This window comes from Carica papaya, chromosome 1 (genome assembly GCF_054855325.1).
Source record: "Carica papaya isolate Zhongbai chromosome 1, ASM5485532v1, whole genome shotgun sequence".
Classification (NCBI taxonomy): domain Eukaryota; kingdom Viridiplantae; phylum Streptophyta; class Magnoliopsida; order Brassicales; family Caricaceae; genus Carica; species Carica papaya.
Genome location: NC_142309.1, coordinates 8,455,134 through 8,475,271, shown reverse-complemented (window position 1 = coordinate 8,475,271; position 20,138 = coordinate 8,455,134). Strand labels below are relative to the sequence as shown.

Here is a 20,138-nt window from a genome sequence, read left to right as displayed (position 1 = left end):
TAGTTTTGCAAATCTCAAACGGTAAGTATGCAATGAATAGTTTTACTTATGATAAATGAATTTACTTAAATTAAGAGCTCCATTGGTTATTTTTATGATTTTTACTAACCTTCAGTTTCTGTATTGATGAGTAGTGTGATATTTTTACTGGGGTAGTGTAGCTCACCCCCTTTATTAACTATTTTAGATCAAAAGGACTAAGATCCGGATCTCGATCAACTAAGGGAGTTGTGAATAGTTTATCATTCGGACTCCCTTCAACAGTTAGTGAAGGTCGTTTTAGGATGTTCAATTGTTTATCTTTCATTTATTTATTTGATTTTCACTTGTTCTTTTAGAAGGAACATTCTCATATCCTTATTGGGTATTCAAAATTATTATGTAAGGAATATAAACTCTAACTTTATTATTTCACTTTTGCATTCAATTTATAATTTATTTTTTTTAAGTTCCGAGTTGTTACAGTTGGTATTAGAGCCAGGTTTCTCGGAACCATTCTTTATACAAAAACTTTAAAACACCAAATACGAATTATCGCCCAACCCTTCCTTTTGAAAAATAAGTACAAAGACACGAGAAGATGAGGTCCCTTGCTGAATAGGGCAGCCCGAGACGGGTCACTTCGAGAGGATGTCGATCGACTCTTCGAGATTTTAGAGAGACTTATCTCTGTGTAGTAGGCCAGGGAAGAGAGGAGGGAACTGTTTGACCCTCCACCGCTTCTACACTATGAGCCACTCCTACAACGAGAGAATCTAATGCCAACTCGATGCAACCCTGCTCCTCCGTCGTATCATCCGACACTATCACAATACAATTCAGAGCCCCCATCGTATCATCCGACACCGTTATAAGGCCAACCGCTCCCTCACCAGCAACATCTGGCCCCTCTTCCACGAGACTCAGTTTCACCCATGATGGACCTGATAGAGATTGACACGGGAGACCCTGATGTATTTTTAAGAATGAACTGGTTAGTAGCACATCACGCCACCGTGGATTGTTTCCACGAGAAAAATTATATTTAAGCCTCCTAACAAAGAGTCATTTACAAGCTAATAAAAGTTTCGAATATTATTCCCTCATAGTAATTTCCTTATTACATAACGCTTTAACTCGGTTATTTTCTCTAATTAGGCAAACCTAAGAAAAAAATTTGTATTCGAGAGATTTCGATAGTTTGAGACTTCCCGGATGTTTTTTCAGATGAACTACCTGGACTCCCAGTAGATAGAGAAGTTGAATTCACCATAGATCTTCAGCCAAGCACCCAGTCTATCTCGATTGCCCCTTACCGCATGAGCCGTGTTGAGATGGAAGAGTTGAGGAAACAGATCAATGAATTGTAGGATAGTGGATTCATCCGACATAGTGTGTCCCCTTGGGATGCCAGAGTCACATTTGTAAGGAATGGAGATGTGACTTTAAGGTTATATAATGACTACAGAGGGCTGAACAGGGTCACGATCAAGAACAAGTACTCCCTCCCCAGGATCGATGACCTTTTTGATTAGTTGCGAGGTGCCCAAGTCTTCTCTAAAATATACCTGCGTTCAGATTACCATCACGTAAAGATCAAGGCAGAAGCCATTCCCAAAATAGTCTTTCAAATCAGGTACAGACACTATGAGTTTCTAATCATGCCGTTTGCACTAACCAACACACTGACCATCCTCATGGATTTGATGAACAAGGTTTTCAGACAATTTCTGGATTAATTTGTTATTGTATTTATCGATGATATCTTACTCTATTCAAAAAGCAGAGAGGAACATGCTTACCATTTTAAAATAATAAATTTAGCTTCATGTAAATGTTATATTAAATGAAGAAAATGTATTTTAAATTTTACTACATGTAATTAAATTTAAAATATATTTATTTATCAAGGAAAAAGCAAAAGAAAAAAGAAAAATCTTTTCCTGAACCTTTTAAGGTGCCAGCTGGACATAAGTAGGACCCACAAAAACAAAAGGGACATAATCCTAAGACAGCTGCGGATCGAACAAAGTCCACTCTGTCTCTCTTATCTCACACCTCCGCTCATCTCCTCTCCTATAAATACCACTTCACTCACCAACTACCATTTTCCGACACTTTTCCGAGAAAGTTAGTAGGCGTTCTCTCTTTCAGCCAAGAAAAAGTTAGGGTTTCTTGCAGAGAATGGCGGTGCCTGACAAGGGAAAGAAACCCAGGCTCGATGAGGAGCAATACTCTTGCCTTTCCCCTGATCCCAATGTTAGTCTCTGTATCGATCAGTTGCGGGAGGTTCAGGCTGAACTTGACAAGGTTCGCCTCTCAATTGTCCCCTACGTGCATGTCTCATTTCATACACCCACGCACACGCACACACACATCTACATAATAACACACGTCCACGTAAAAGTTTTTTTTTTCTTGGTTTTTTGCGTTGGAGCAGGTTGTCATCTACACTGCTGGCTCTGTTGAATGGAATTTGATTGTATTTTTTTTTGTCGACGATGTTTTTGGTTCCCGAACTTGAAGTTTACTTGATACAGTAATTCTTACTTTGTTTTTTTTTCTCTTGATACGTTCACTATGTATCTTGTCTCTCTGTTTATTTTCTTCCAGGTTCCATTTTATTTTTCTCTGTTTTTCCTCCTGATACGATTACTTATCGCAGTGTTGATTCTCTTCCGAGTTAGAATCTGGTTAATCTATTTCACATTAGCTTGCGTATCTGATACCTGTTTACTTATCGATACCCGACTGAGCTGATTGTCTTCAAAGTTCAATCTTCCATTCTCATTCTCTGTTTCGTATTGGATTGTCGTCTTGATTGTTTGAGTGCCAGAAGTCGGTGGTTTTCATAAGCTTTTTTGTTTGATGTCCTTTTTGTTAGCCGATCGGCCTGTATGGGGGAAGCCAATGAAAGATGGTAAGCTTGCAAATTTATTTATTTATTTTTCGGGGCCAGCTGTGTTTTCTTATTCTCCCCACGGTGTCGAGTGGGAGAAGGCACACAGATTGCGTCTTCTCCACAGTTAGTCAACTCAGCGTAACCATGGAGTTGGTTGGAGGTATTTGCAGATTGCTTTGGTGGGTTAGTGTGATTACTTGAGCTTGCAATGGGATCCTTAGAAGGTTTCTGAATTTCACACAAGAACAAAATTTGCAAAGGGGATAAGATAAGTGAAGTTGAGATGCTAAGATTTGTTGTTGATGATTTTCTTGATGTTTACTTTTGATCTCTTACTAACTGCAAATAGCCATTCATTTTCTGATGAACTGTGTGAATTTTGGTTTTCTTTTGTTGCTTTCTTTTTCTAATTTCATTTTCGAATCACATATCATGAGTTAAATGGTTAATATTCTATCTACCTTTTGTTTCGACGTCACTTGATTCTGATTTCGTAACTTGATTTTTTTTATTCTCAACCTAACTATTATTTTGAGATCCTAATATTCTCATATTGCTTATATTTCTTTAACAATGTACGAAAACATCGATTTCTTTATGTAAACTCGATCATATTGAATGGATTCATGAATCTAATAAGGGTTTAATGGCATTTGATGCTTGACAGATAACTGAAGAAGCTACTGACAACATGGAAGTTCATGACAACTTTAGTGATTTGAGCAAGCCTATTTATGAGAAGAGGAATGAGCTTATCAAATCTATACCTGACTTCTGGTTGAATGCCGTGGGTGGCCTTCCTGAATTATCTACTTGCTGTTATGTCGACAAATGATGAGTTTTCTAGGTTTTATAATACAAAAAACTCCCTCACAAAATATTGCTTTATGCAGTTTATGAGTCATCCTTTTCTTCGTCTGTATCTGAATCGAGAAGACCGAAAGGTTAGCCATATGATTTTGTCATAGTCATTTGTAGCAATTTTCATTATTCTTATGCTATGCTGGGAATATGTTACGTCTATTTCATAATTTTATTTTCATGATGTTCAAATAGATATTTAGCTATTTGATTTCTGTTGAGATGGACGAGTTTAAAGGGGAGGGAGCAGGATATGGATACACCTTCATCTTTGTGAGTCACCTCCAACCTTTTTCTATTTATATTGTTTATTTTTCTGAAGATCAATTATTATTCAGAATTTTTTCTTATTGGTTAACTATTTATTTCCCTTCTTAGCTAGATTGCTTGTGCCTTAAGTGCCCTGCTAACTGTTTTTGCTCGCTTATACTGACAGCATTTTGAGGAGAATCCATATTTTGAAGGTGAAATGCTGACCAAAACTTTTACATTTTCGGAGAAAGAAATAGTAGATAAAATAACTGGTGCAACCATCAAGTGGAAGGCAGACACGGTAGTGATGCTTCTCCCACATCATACTCAAAGCTAGATCTTCTTTGTTGTTCTCTTACATGCATACTTGTGGTCGAGCAATTTTTCCTAATTATGCATTTTGTGAAGGCTTATGCAAAAGGAGTTAGAATTCTCAAAAGAAGGAGGTGGATACTGGCATCTAAGGATAGGTAAATTATATATAATATATACAGAAATGGAAGCCCTTGTAGAATAAAATTTTTGCATAATTGCCTTTGTTTCTTGTGCACTGGAGTATATGGTGATCTGAAGTCATCCATTTTGTTTGAGCAATAATTGAAATTGATGAGTCACTGAGCAAAGTTAGATGAGCAAGTATATGATTTCGTTGTATGAATTTAATGAAAACCGAGCAAAATATATCATGGTTATCGTAATTTTGTTCGTAACTTCTTTATGGATTTCAAGAAACACGACTATCGTAGTGTTGCAGAAGGTTTGTTGGAGATGAAAATTTGAGTTGAAATGCAAAACTTTTTTTTCTTCTTCATTTCTCATGAAAGAACAGCTCAGTATTTAGTCAGTTTAGGATTATTTAATGTTTAGACAGATGTTTTGCATACGATAAATTTAATTCATATTGCTTACCATTTGAGGCATAGGAGATTTGAGCCCATTTTGCAAAGTCTTTTTTCTTTTAAACAAAATTTTGAATTGTTGATTCGTTTCCATATTTTTTGCCACTCCAAAGAAACTGGTGAAAGAAACATGCCTCTTGATTCTTTTTGGTTGTTCATGTTCGTAACTATGTATGTTTAATCAACTTTATCTAACTCCTCACTAATATTTTGGTCGTAGTTTCTTCTGTTGGTTTACTGAACCCCTAAAGAAAAGCATGGAAGAGGTCCAAGTTGAGGTTAATTTTTTTATCATTTTCTTTATTATCGTTTTTTGTCTATGAAGTTTATATGTATGCTTATGTTAAGCTTGCTAATTGTATTTTTGACCTGTCGTTAGTGGTGCTGATCGGCGACAGGAAGCAGCGTTTCTCTATTATTGCAATAACTAAAATTTATCATACATTGATTTAATATATGTTTGGAAGTTGCAGATTGCATTGATGATTAAGGAAGAGTTATGGCCCGATCCTCTAAGATTCTTTGAGGTAATTTTCAATCCTTACCTATTCTCCTTTTCATCCTTATTATAGATATTTCTCCTTTTCTCTCTTTATTTATGTTTGTGGACGTTATAGGAATTATTTGTCCGATATGATGTTTTTTTCAAATTTATGAATTTACTATTCCAGGAAAATGAGGCTTCTGAATGAAAGTGTATACGATGGTGAAGACCGCATGGAGGTAATGTAATTAGAATTTGTGAACTTCGTAAAATATTTTCATAAATGACTAACCAATATATGAAGAGTCCCAAAGTTCATAAATTGATTTTGTTAACAACTAATATCATACATGAGAAGTCGAAGATACATGCAGACATACATGCGTGCAACTCTACATAATGTATTATTTTGCTTTCGTGTTTTGAGGTTTTCTATTAATATTGTTTCATAAATTTTGATGCAGGATTTGGTTCAATTGACTTTACATTCTCTATTAATTCACACTCTTAATTTCATATTACTCTTAAGATATAAACTTATGAGTTTGATATCATTTCTCTCTCGCTGGCATCATAAATCTTTAGTAGAGGGAGTTCAATTATCTTAATTCGTTAAAACAAATTTATACCCCAAAGAATTCCAGGTGAGAATAGATATTAGATTTATTGCAAAAATTATGTTATGCATGTCAAGAGTAGTATGAATTAGACATAGGAATTAAATGAGAATGGAATGAAATTAAACATAATTTAAACATAAATGCTATATATTTTCTTGAGCTAATTTAGTGTCTCGGTTAAAAACTAGCATTTAGTCTGCAGAAAAGTTATGTTGATTATTTCAAGCAAAAACAAAATCTAATTTTTCCAATGTGAAAATTTACTTTTGAGTTCACTAGATTTCAGGGAGAAAGTACCAACTGATGTGAAGTCTCGATGTTCATTGGGTTTCATGTTGGTTCCAGAATATTTTGACCTCTCTCCATACATTACTTTGTGAAGGATTTATTACAATTTGATGCAGATTTTGAATTTTTTTGATTTTATTAAACTTCAAGATGACATATTTTTCAGGAAAATAGACAGGCTTCTGAAAATAATATTACTATCTTTTATTTTATGACAAAGTGGTTTTATTATTTATAAAATTTGAAATGCAATAAACTTTATTTAAAATTGAATATCCCCGTAATTTATTCAATTATAGAAGAGTTATTCAGAATTTACGAGATGATAATAACATGTATTTTAATTTATGATATAAGTAGAGTGTACACATACCACTCCTACCTCAAAGTGACACATTCGTGTAAATTGCTAATGCTGATTTGTGCATGACACCTACACTAAGCCTAGGCACTAGTAATCTCTAAATACAAGTCCAAGTATTCATGTAAAGTTCCTATTAATGACCCACTGAAAAAAATTAAAATAACATATTTATCACAATATACTAATAACATATATCTATCATCTCAAAGTTTAACTCCATACATATTCTGTGAACACTAAACTGTTATAATAATAAAGTAAGATAAAAATTATAAAAAAATATATATATTTTTTAATAATTTGAAATTGGTACTAAATCTATTATAAGTGAAATTTGATACTAGAAGCCTTCTAATCTAGCTTTGAAATTCTGGGTTACGAGAGAATCATAAAAGTGCAAAGTACTCATCTAGTTATGTACTTACAATTAGTTTATTAAAATGTATAATATTTTTCTTCTTTTTTTTTTTGCTTTTATTTTTTAGTGTTTTATTGACCTTTTTTTATTTGATAAGGTGTGTGTTGTGTTTATTTGATGATAAGGTGATTTAACTAATAAAAAATTATAAACCTAAGAAGACCAAAAACTTAATATATTTTTTCCACTTATTTTTACTTTTCAGCATGCTTATTACCCAATCTCTTTATATTTTCACATTTGGTTAACGAAAAACACTTTTAATTCATTTTATCAGTTTTATTTGTGATCACTCCAAATTCTTAGAATTCCCGCATGCATATATTAACACATCAATACCATCTTGTTAATAAATAAACCAAGAATACTAGAAAAAAACAGAAAACAAAAGTATTAAGAATACAAATTAATTAACCATACTACTCCAGAACCGTTAAATAATATCTAAATTTTGCAAAGCCTTCTACACTCAATTCCTTAAGAACAATGAAGCAAACTCTTCTGAATTTTGACTCCCCCTTACTATTTTCTTGAAGGAAAAAGAAAAAGATCACAAAGTTTCTCCGGTTCTACCCACTGAAGAAGCTTCTTACAGATTTCTGTCTCTCGAAAATTCTCTAAAAATTTCTACGAACTCAACAGGGATGAGATTCTTTGTTTTGCCTATAAAAAGAGAGTTGGAGGAGGAAAACGGGAGGCTTTTCATCGGGCAAGAGATTCGAACATATAAAGAGGAAAATAGTTTTTTTTTTTTTCTGTATCTGTTTCTGATATTATTTCTTAAAAATATACCTTACATCTTTTATCTTTTTCTTATTCTGATGCTATTCAGCAACCAGAGAAGAGGAAGCTTCAATAATAGAAGAGCAATGGAAACCAGTAATAGGCTTGGCCCGTCCTCTTTAGTGACTGAGCTTGATCTAAAAATATTTTATAAAGTTAACAAAAACTGACTTGACTTTTTTGTTGGGGTTGCCTAAAAGAAGAAATTAGAAATTTCTGGCTGGGTTCAAAAATTTAAATGGTTGATTTTCTTTCTCATATAATCCTCAAACTCCCAAAATAGCATTTTTTTTCTATATTCCTTAATTAAAATTTTGTATTGGATACAATTTTCTATCTAAAACTTTTTTATTTTCTTTTCCACAATTTCGAGTCTTTTATCAGAAGATGAATGTTGTCGAAGCTGCAATATGCCAACTTAATCATATGATTTGTTTTCAATGCATTTTCTTAAGCTGGTTGAATAACTCACATGAACGTTTTCTAAAGGTATACAGTTAATAATTCTTTATGCAACATTTGTAATTCAAGACTCCGTTAGATTACAATCTTCATTTCTTTAAAATTCAAATATAGTGATATAATTAGTAGGTGATAACTTCTAAAATACTTAATTACTTATTTGAAACTGAAGTTTTCACTTTCTGTCGTCAGCAACTCTTTCATTTCCACTACGAAATACCAAGTTTATTCAACAGAATTTCTTCATCAATTATCCAAAATTTTTGAAACAAAATTCTCTCTTTCCTCATGTTATTTCAACAAATTTGTAATTAACCTTTTTTTTTCTTATGCAAATCTTTATATACGATATGTAGTACTTAGTAACTGTTAACACAAACAAAATACGAAATAAAATATTAATCAAAGAATCTTTCAAATTCAAGATACTCTCTTCCAATATTCTTAAGAATTCATATAATTATCTGAGACTTAATATTATTAATACTCTATTTAACAGCGAATAAACTATACTAAGATTTTATTTAATTGTCATTACTCCAACCAAAGTTCATCCAAATTTTGCGGCCAACGTAGAATCTTTGTCTAAAAATTAGTATCAAGAATTTCATCACTTTGTAGTCTCTTTTCTATGCAAAGTAGCTAGCTTATTTAGTGAATACTTGATCTTGATATCCAAAATGAGTTTATGCCGTCAATTTGTATAGATAACTCAAATTGCATAAACTAATTAGAGAATTCAGGTAAATCTATCATAAAATCTATACTAATTTTTTTTACATTTCTTTTCAATAACTAGGTGACTCGAAATTTTTTCATGCACATCGAATGCTCAATTTTTTCTTAATTAAATACTAAAAATTATAAATATATCTATCAATACCTTTCTTACTATTTTCACATATTATCATAATATTTAGTATCTCTATCAAACATGTACTAGCATAATTAAATTTGTTAAAGACCTTTTTCTTTCCAAATTATGTGGTCAAATATCTATTATCCAAACATAAAATGTCAATCTTTCTTAATAAGAAATTTTTTTTGAACACTAGCTTTCATTTTTCCTTGCTCATTTATCTATATAAGTACTCAAACCTCTTAAATTGTGGATTCTTTCAATAAGTATTGCTTGGAATCCAAGATTAGAATATTATACTTGAAAGATTAAAGCTAAAATACTTTAAATTCTCATCACTTGCAAATCTTTCAAAATTTCTTCCAATACAAAATTAAGGTTATAAAATTACCATAACTTTTTTGTGAAAAAACCGACCACTAAGTTCACATTTTAGAAGATAATCCAAATATAAAACTTTTCAATCATTTCAGTCACTCTCTACCTCCTTCATCCAACTTTTAAGCATAGTTTACATTCTTTAAACCATAAATATATCCATCATTCAAAATAATTTCTTCCTAAACTTTTAAAATAAGAAATGATTGTTAACTATAAACATATGTAAGACAATTCTGCTTACAACGTTTCAACTCTCAAAATATCCATACAATGACTTTCAAATTCATTACAATATATTCTAACTCCTTTCTAGATCTTTGGTTTTAGATTTGTGAAGTTACAAGTACATATATCAGTTGATAAAGACATCACAATAAATTAAGTATCCTAAAACATGCCTTAAACAACAAGTTAAAGAAATCCTTAATCATATTCCTCACGTCAAAGATTAATTATCTTTTAAGAATATTTGAGAGAACATTTAATTCCTCATATATGGGGTACTTGTTTCTTATTATTTCCTTTATAAGTTCTTGGTAGAATTTAATCCAATGCATACTCTAATCTTCTTTTTGCTTCCCATAAAAAGAATACATTACATCCTAATAATAATTTTCAGTATAAAACATATACTTGCTAAGAAATTTACGTAATTGTTCATGCACCACTTTAGCTTTATCAATTGTAAACTTAAGAATTCTTAGAGATATAGAAACACTCATCGAAACATAGAAAAGTTCAGAAGCCAAAAAATTTTGATATAACTTATGTTCACTTAAATTAAAATTTAAGCTGACATGTTAGTAAATTTGTCTTCATCAATTCATCATCAATCCATAATTAAAATTAAATTTATTTAGTAAAAAGTCAAACTTTACTTCTATTTTCATTTTACAAAATTTAATATCTTTACTTCTATGACTTTATTTAGTGAAAAAAATTTATTTACATTATATTATAATAAAAAAAAATATTTTTATCTTTATTATTATTATGTTTTCTTTAGCAAGATAATAATGTTGATTTTATTTAATGATAGATAAATTTTTATTATATTACAATATAATTTTATAAATGATAGATACATTTTTAATTAGATTATAGTACAATAATTATAAAGAATTTATCTTTGTTATTTTAGTTGACTATGTTTGATTTTAAGACTGATATCAACTTAATTAACTTCCTATGACAAAATTTTAACTAACTTTATCTTTATATTTTATTTTTAATATATATTTTTGCTAATGCAAGTAAAGGTCTTGTTTATTTTCATTCATTTTTCTGATTTTACATTCTTTTTTTATTTATTTTAATATTTTTAATTAAGTTTACTACCTTATTTTTAATTTTCCCGTCTAACAAACTGATAATATTGTTTTTCTATTTCATATCTTTACTTTTATAACTTATTTAGTGATAGACAAATTTTTATTTATATTATAATATAATTTTAGATCAACTAATAAATTTGCTTTTCTATTTTTGTTTAATTGAATTTAATGCCTTTACTTTCATGAGTTGATTTAGTTATAAATTTTTATTTTTATTGTAATATAATAAATAAAAATAAATAATTATTTTTATCACTGATGAAACTAAAAAAATTTTTTTATAAAAAATTTCTTTATACAGTTAGTATACACACTATTATTATTATTATTATTATTCAATTATTTTCTTTTTTATTATGTGGTTTTTCTTTTTTTAAATCGGTTTTTTTTTTTAAAATTTCTCATTAAAATAATATTTTCCGTTGTTTTAATTTTTTATTTTATTTATTTATTAAATTTCACTTCAAATTTACTTTTAAAACATTTATTTTTACTCATTATTTTATATTTCACAAATACATACGAAACAAAATTATTAATCTATAATAAATGTCGAATTTTCACCTGATTTTATTTATATAGTATCAGAAAAATCAACTTATTTTGTAAAATAATACAATTTAGTTTCATGTAAATGTTATATTAAATGAAGAAAATACATTTTAAATTTTTCTACATGTAATTAAATTTAAAATATATATATTTCTTATTTCATTACCAAGGAAAAAGCAAGAGAGAAAAAAAAATCTTTTGCTGAGCCGTTTGAGGTGCCAGCTGGATAATGTGGGACCCATAAACACAAAAGGAACATAATCCTCAGACAGCTGCCGATTGAACGAACTCCACTTTGTCTCTCTTATCTCACCTCTCCCGCTCCTCGCCTATCCTATAAAATACCACTTCACTCGCCAACCCCCATTTTCCGACACTTCTCCGAGAAAGTTACTAGGCGTTCTCTCTTTCAGCCAAGAAAAAGTTAGGGTTTCTTGCAGAGAATGGCGGTGCCTGGCAAGGGAAAGAAACCCAGGCTGGACGGCGAGCGAGACTCTCTTTTTCGCTCGATCGAGCAGTTGCAGGATGTTCAGGATGAACTTGACAAGGTTCGCTTCTCAATTGTCCGCTGCCTCTATCTACGTGCATGTCTCTCTTTTCATACATATATATGTATGTATATAATAACACAGGTACACGTAAACATGTGTTTTTTTTGGTTTTGTATGGGAAAAGGTTGTCATCTACGTTGACGGTTTTTATGAATGGAATCTGATTATATTTGTCCGGTCCACGATTTTTTTGGTTCACTAACTTGAACTTTACTTGATACAATAACTCTTACTTTGTTTTCTTTTCTCTTGATACGTTCATTATATATCTTGTCTCTATGTTCATTGTCTTCCAGGTTCCATTTTATTTTTCTCTGTTTTTTCTCCTGATACGATTGCTAACTTATCGCAGGGTTGATTGTCTTCCAAGTTAGATTCTGGTTAATCTATTTCACATTAGTTTGTGTTTCTTCCGATACGATGTTTATTTATCGATATTCTTCTGAGTTGATTGTCTTTCAAAGTTCAAGTTTCGATTCTCTGGTTCGTATCGGATAGTTGTCTTGATTGTTTGAGTGCCAGAAGTCGGTGGTATTCGTAAGCTTTTTTGTTTGACGCTGTTTTTGTTAGCCAATAGACCTGTATGGGGGAAGCAACTGAAAGATGGTAAGCTTGCAAATTTCTTCATTTTTATGGGCCAGCTGTGTTTTTTTCTCCCCTCGGGGTCGAGTGGGAGAAGGCACAAAGCTTGGTCTTCTCCATAGTTAGTTAACTCAGCATAACCATGGAGTTGGTTGAAGGTATTTGCAGATTGCTTTGGTGGGTTAGTGTGATCACTTGAGTTTGCTATGGAATCCTTAGAAGATTTCTGAATTTGGTTTTACTCAAGAACAAAATTTGCGATGGGGATAAGATAAGTGAAGTTGAGATGTTAAAATTTGTTATTAATGACTTTATTGATGTTTACTTTTAATCTCGTACTAACTGAAAATATCCATCCATTTTCTGATGAACTTTGTGGATTTTAGTTATCTTTTGTTGCTTTCTCCCCAACTCTCATTTTCAAATGCGTTATAATGAGTTAAATGAGTCAAATTAGGAAAGTTAGCAATTTCTCCAGCTTTTGTTACGACATTTTTTATTCTAATTTCGTAATTTGATTGTTTTTTTTTTCGAACGGACTTTATTAATACCCTAATTTTCTTGGATTGCTTATATTTCCTTGACTACGGAAGAAAACATCGATTCAGTTTTGTAAACTTGATCATATTGAGTGGGGCATGAATGTAATAAGGGTATAATTGCTTTTGATGCTTGATAGATGGCTGAAGAAGCTAACGACAAGGTGTTGGAAGTTCATCGGAAGTTTACTGATTTGAGCAAGCCTCTTTATCAGAAGAGGGATGAGCTTATCAAATCTATACCTGAATTCTGGTTGCTTGCAGTGAGTAGTCTATATATTTTCTGAATTACCTGTTTGCTGTTATGTTAACGAATACTATGGCTTCTAGGTTTTATGATTTAAAAAAAAATATATGACGAGATATTGTTTTATGCAGCTTCTGAAACATCCTGTACTTGGCAATTATCTGAATTACGAAGACCAGAAGGTTTGCCACATGATTTTGTTATTTTCAAGTTACATGTAGTAAATTTCATGATTCTTACGCTATGCTGGCCATATGTTGTATATATTTCTTAAACTTGTTTTCATTATGTTTAAATAGATACTTAACTATTTGACTTCTGTTGAGATGGACGAGTTTAAATGGGAGCAAGGAAGATACGGATACTCACTCATCTTTGTGAGTCGCCACCAACCATTTTTTATTTAAACTGTTCATTCTTCTGAAAACCAATTACTATTCAGAATTTCAGCTTATTGGTTAATTATATATTTTTCTTCTTTGCTAGACTGCTCGTGCACTAAGTACCCTGCTAATTATTTTTGCTTGCTTATACTAACAGCATTTTGAGGAGAATCCTTATTTTGAAGATGAAACGTTGACCAAAACCTTTACATTTTCTGCTAAGGGAAGAGCAAAAGTAGCTGGTGCAACCATCAATTGGAAGGAAGGCATGGTAGTGATGTTTCTTTCATATCATACACAATGCTATATCTTTCTTTGTTGTTCTCTTACATGCATACTTGTGGTCGTGTAACATTCCTAATTTTGTATTTTGCGAAGGGTAATGCCAATGGAGTTAACATTTTTACGAGAGGAAACAAGCGAACATTGGCATATGAAGATAGGTAATTTGCGTGTGTGTGTTTGTGTGTGTAAGAAGAAAGAGATGGCATGTATTATAGAGTCAAAGCTTTGTATAATTTTCTTCTGTTTCTTATGCACGAAAGTATATGGTGATTCGATGACATCCATATTATTTGAGCAATAACTGAAATTGATGAGCTGCTAAGTAAATTATATGAGTAAGGATAGGATTTCATACCGTAAATTTAATGGAAATCTTTATCATACTGATTTCTTAAATGGAAGTTGGTGGATCAATCAAACCAGATTTTATAAACTGCACTGTGACAACAGATGCGTTATGCATATGTCAGGTGGAGAGAATTTTGATAACAACGGAGGTAGGTCTTTACTTAGGTGTAACAACGGTTTATATGTCTACACATAGAAACATAACTTACTTCAAAGTTCTATGTGCTTGAAAAGGGAAAGGTAGCTAAATATATCCCGGTTGTCCTAATCTATTTCTTACTGTTCTATGACTATCAAGAAACACGATTGTCATAGTGTGCACAAAATCTGTCGGAGACGAAAGTTTGAGTTGAAATGCAAAGTCCTTTTTCTTCATTTCTCAGGAACCAACTGTTTAATATGCAGTTAGTTTAGAGTTATTCATGTTTAGGCAAATGTCTTGCATACTATAAATTGAGTTCCACAATGTTTATTCCTTTGAAGTATAGGAGATTTGATCCCATTTTGCCTGCAGCCTTTATCCTCTTAAACAAAAGTTCAAATTGCTGAGTCTTTTCCTTATTTTTTTGAAAAGGGATTGTTGAAAGAAACATACCTCTTGATTCTTTTTACTTGTTCATGCTCACAATTATGTGTGTTAAATTCACTTTATCTAGCTAATTACTGATATTTTGGATGCAGTTTTTTCAGTTTTTTTGGCGAACCCTTAGAGAAAATCGCGAAAGAGTTTCAAGTTGAGGTTAATCTTTTAATCCTTTTCTTTATTTTCTTGTTTTATCTATGAAGTTTATATGTATGCCTATGTTAAGCTTACTAATGGTATTTGGGACCTGTCGTTAGTGGTGCTGATTGGCCACAGGAAGTGGCGTTATTTAATTATTACGATAACTAAAATTTACCATAATTTGATTTAATATATATTCGGAAGTTGCAGATTTCATTGATGATTAAGGAAGAGTTATGGCCCAATCCTCTAATATTCTTTACGGTAATTTTTCTTTCTTACATACTCTCCTTTTTATCCTTATTGTAGAGACTTTTTTTTTTTTTACTCTCTTTACTTATGTTTGTGGACATAATAAGAATTATTTGGTTGATATGATATTTTTTTTCAAATTTATGAATTCACCATTCCAGGATGATGAGGATTGTGATGAAGATGATGGTAAACATGATGTGGAGGTAATGTAATTTGAATCCCTGAACTTCGTAAATTTTTTCCATCAATAAGTAACCAATATATGAAGAGTCCTGAAGTTCATAAATTGTTTCCATTAATAACTAATATCATATATGAAGAGTCGAAGATACATGCAGATATGCATGCATGCACTCTACATAATGTATTCTTTTGCTGTCAGAGTTTTGAGGTTTTCACTTAATATTATCGCAGTAGGTCATTTGACTCATTTTCTGTCACATTTATACATCTGCAACACAAAGAGCAGCTATCATCATCATCATCTTGATGCTGTATTTGGTTCAAATGACTTTACATTATCTATTAACTTACAAATTATGTTCTACACATCAAGATTAGTATGAATTAGATATAGGAATTAAGTGAGAATGAAATAAAATTAAACAAAACGTAAACATAAATATTATATATTTTCCCGAGCTAATTTAGTATCTGAGTTAAAAACTATCCTTTAGTATGCAGAAAAGGTATAGTGATTATGTCAGGCAAAAATAAAATCTAATGATGTATGAAACCATGAGTTTCTAAAGAATCGAGGAATCATCTTGGCCAAAAACTATATTATCAAATTAAAGTAAATTTCCATGCAAGATAAGCCCACATCTACTTCTGCTATGCATAGATTTCTAGATTTTTTTTGTCTGGTCTAATCATTTTCCTTGGGAAAGTCCATTGCCGTAGAAACATATATAGAACTCCTTTAATACCTTTCTTCTCCCCACAAGCTGCATGCACAGACCACTCAAGGGAGCTTTCTCCCTCAAGAGGACTGCTAGCCTTCAGTACATTTCAGGGCTCTCTTAATTCAGCAGTTGCAAAGCTAACATATTAATTTTTTATGACTTTATGTCTGAAAGAATGTTTAAATAAAAATCTACTATTTTTCTTGAAATACTTTCTAACATGTACACATTTTCAATATCTTCCTCTCCCAACACTTGTAAATTTATTGCACCAAACAAACTTTGATTTGCTTGGTTCTGATTGAGTTCTTTGTAAGCAGGAGCCAGATGATGATGATGATGATGGTGATGATGCTGCTTACGATGCTGATTATGATGCTTTTGAGGATAGTTCTGATGATGATGATCACAGTGATGATTAAGAAGATGTGATATGAGGCATGTTAATAAATTATGTGATAGTTTTCGTAGTTTTCTTCTGAAGGTGAATAAGTAATCCAGTTATTACAAACACTTCTAGTTGCATAAGACAATTTTCATAGTTATTGATGGTGTGTAATTTATTAGTTCTTCACAGATGACTGCGATGAATTTTCTGCCTTTTAGGGCATCTGGCATTAGGCCTTTGAACTACTTCTTCATATTAAATATTTCTCATTACTTAGAGTTATTTGTATGACTGTCAGTTATAAACAAAATTAGGTGTTTCAGTATACATATTTCAGTGTGATCAAGTACACTTTTTGACCATATATGATAGCTGAACTAGATAGCCTATGAGAATGCAGTAGTTTTCAATCATTCTGTATGGAATGAGGCAGTGTGCCTTTCTCTAAAAAGTTATGAGTTTTGGAGATTGTAATCTTAATTTTACATTGAAATAATGTGTATAATATTTAATTGAGTACTTTAAAGATATGAGTTGAGGAGATTGTAACATTCATTTTAGTTTGCAGTTGTTGAGTTTTATATTTAAAAATTAAACTATATGCTATTAAAAACTTAAACTTAAAAGAGCTAGTGGATTTAGCTCAAAAGTTATTATAGACATCAATATTTATACAACAATTCTGAAGCTTACAGTAATTATACCATCCTATCAGTATAGTTATTAAACTCTCTCTTATTTAATAAAATTTCTTCAAACCATTTGGTTTTTCTGAATTTTACTTACTACATTTTTATATTTGTTGGAATTTTTTGGGTTAAATAGGTGAAAATGGATGACTGAATACTAGAAGTATTAATTAATTTTTAACAAACAAAAAAGTATTAGAATTAGTATATGTATTATTATCCAGTACACCAATCTGATACTACAAAAATATAAAAAACTTACTGTATATGGAATTTTTTTTCTTAAAATGCACATGTGAAAAATCTTTTAAATGACATCAGTAAAGGTACACGAAACTAAAGACACAACAAAAAGTGAAAGTTAGAGATTTAAAGAACGTATACAGAAACGTTCTATATATACATATTATATATATATATTGAAAGTGCAAAATCCGGAAATAACGACTTGAAATTTTATTCACCACTTTCTATAGATAATTTTCCTCATACGAGTTTTGTATATTTATAAGTATAAGAAGATACATATTATATGAAATTAACAAAAATAATTATATCAAAACAAAGAAAAAATAAGTAGAAGAAAAACATATTATCACTCTCTTTGCTGGCACTTTAGAATTGTCCCGACTCTTCAAACTGTCAGCAAAACCAATTTTCTGTTAAGCACAGGAATTCTCTTTCTATTCATTTCTCTCTTATATACAGCTCCACAAGCTGAACAGTTTAGACTGGATATAAAACTTGTCTCAAAGAGAAACAGACTAATGCAAAAGGTATTTATTTTGGTCATCACTAGAAAGAAAGGGAATCTAAAACCTATTGACACCCACACATACAACAACAACAAATTATCATATACTACTCATACTTCACAAGGTACATCCAAAATACTTTCCAATTATAATTTGTACCTTTATATCCTCACTAGTGTCAAGCAAATTCCTACAAGATGTCTACTTAAGGCTACAATTTTTTGACTTGGCTTACCAAAGGCTTGAGTTATTTTCCTATGCACTTCTTTGTGGAGTTCTTTATGCAAAAATGCATTCTTCATGTTTAATTGGTGTATATCCCAATATCATATAACATTCATAGCTAATAGGCAACATAAAATTAGTATTCTTATAAGGTGAGATAATTCTATTTTGAAGTCTACCTATTTCAATCAATATTTATATAAGTATGTCCTAATGAAATCAGGAAATGAAAATATTGCTAGACATTTAAGTTTTTTGTGCTTTTGGCAACTGAAAGCATATTACATTTAAAACAATGTTCATAAATAACATTTCTTATACTGCTGTTGGAGTAATGAAGGTCCAATAAAGGAAATTCATAAGGTAGAGCCATTGTATAGTTTAGTATGTAGGTGAAAAGAGACATTCTTGACATTATCTAGTACCTTCTCGCTCTCAATCATGTGCACAAATGCACCATTATCTATTCTCCAAAATTCATCAAGTAAGGTGCACTTGCTAGAAACATTTTCCAAGTCCTCATTACCACAAATTTGACTACTAGCTATTTGTCGAAAGAATTTCATGAGCTTGGAATGAGGTCCTTCGAATAGTCCAAGGTCCTGCTGGTGTTGTGTGCTACAATTAGTTGTTACGATATTGAAAAATTAATGTTTCCCTATGTTGTTCATGTTATCATCCCATTGCTTACTCGTTTTGTTGGTTGTTTTTTTAATTATTTAGATTTACTTATGATCTTAAATCATTCTTTTCTGAGATGTCTAATTTTACTTTTTTTTTTATTTACTTTAACATTTTTAATTAAGTTTACTGCTTTATTTTTAATTTTCTCTTTACCAAATTGATAATGTTGTTATTCTAATTTAATTTCTTTACTTTTATAACTTATTTAGTGATAGGTAAATTTTTATTTGTATTATATATAATTTTGGCAAACTAATAATTTTGTTTTTGTATTTTTGTTTGATTAAATTTAAGATCTTTACTTTTATGAGTTTAGTTAGTGATAGATTTTTATTTATATTACAATACAATAAATAAAAATAAAGTTATTTATTTTTTATCCTTGATAAAATTACAAAAATTCTTTCTGTAAAAATTACTTTATACAGTTAGTACACACATTAATATTATTATTATTTTTTTATATTTTAATTTTTGTTGTTGTTATTATTATTATATTTATTATTTTTTTAATTATTTTTTTTATGTAGTTTTTTTTAGTTTTGTTTAATTTTTCAAAGTTTTTTGAATAAAATAAATAATTATTTATTTATTCAATAAATTTCGCCTTAGATTTTCTTTTGACATGTATATTTATTTTTATTCGTCATTTTATATTTTTTTAATTTTTGTATCTTACAGATCATATTAAACAAAATTATTAATCCATAATGAATTTCACCTGTTTTTACTTATAGAGTATGAGAAAAATCAATTTATTTTTTAAAATAATAAATTTAGCTTCATGTAAATGTTATATTAAATGAAGAAAATGTATTTTAAATTTTACTACATGTAATTAAATTTAAAATATATTTATTTATCAAGGAAAAAGCAAAAGAAAAAAGAAAAATCTTTTCCTGAACCTTTTAAGGTGCCAGCTGGACATAAGTAGGACCCACAAAAACAAAAGGGACATAATCCTAAGACAGCTGCGGATCGAACAAAGTCCACTCTGTCTCTCTTATCTCACACCTCCGCTCATCTCCTCTCCTATAAATACCACTTCACTCACCAACTACCATTTTCCGACACTTTTCCGAGAAAGTTAGTAGGCGTTCTCTCTTTCAGCCAAGAAAAAGTTAGGGTTTCTTGCAGAGA

At 30.6% G+C, this 20,138-nt stretch overlaps 1 protein-coding gene across 1 annotated transcript; it reads left to right on the top strand.

Moving 5' to 3' along the window:
• The first annotated feature begins 2,163 nt into the window (after window positions 1-2,163).
• On the top strand, window positions 2,164-5,585 carry LOC148269152 (NAP1-related protein 2-like). The gene is made up of 8 exons (XM_088221547.1): window positions 2,164-2,289; window positions 2,420-2,461; window positions 3,549-3,668; window positions 3,775-3,825; window positions 3,938-4,015; window positions 4,179-4,295; window positions 5,367-5,420; window positions 5,565-5,585. Exons 1-8 carry the CDS (start codon window positions 2,164-2,166, stop codon window positions 5,583-5,585), a joined length of 609 nt encoding a protein of 202 aa, XP_088077673.1.
• Window positions 5,586-20,138: the final 14,553 nt, after the last annotated feature.

Bases quoted from the DNA above. Each gene is read 5' to 3' on its own strand.
- LOC148269152 (XM_088221547.1), top strand. From the start codon at position 2,164: ATGGCGGTGCCTGACAAGGGAAAGAAACCCAGGCTCGATGAGGAGCAA. The intron at 2,462-3,548 runs GTATTTTTTTTT...GATGCTTGACAG, and splicing joins CTGTTGAATGGAATTTGATT to ATAACTGAAGAAGCTACTGA. The intron at 3,669-3,774 runs GTGGGTGGCCTT...TGCTTTATGCAG, and splicing joins CTGACTTCTGGTTGAATGCC to TTTATGAGTCATCCTTTTCT.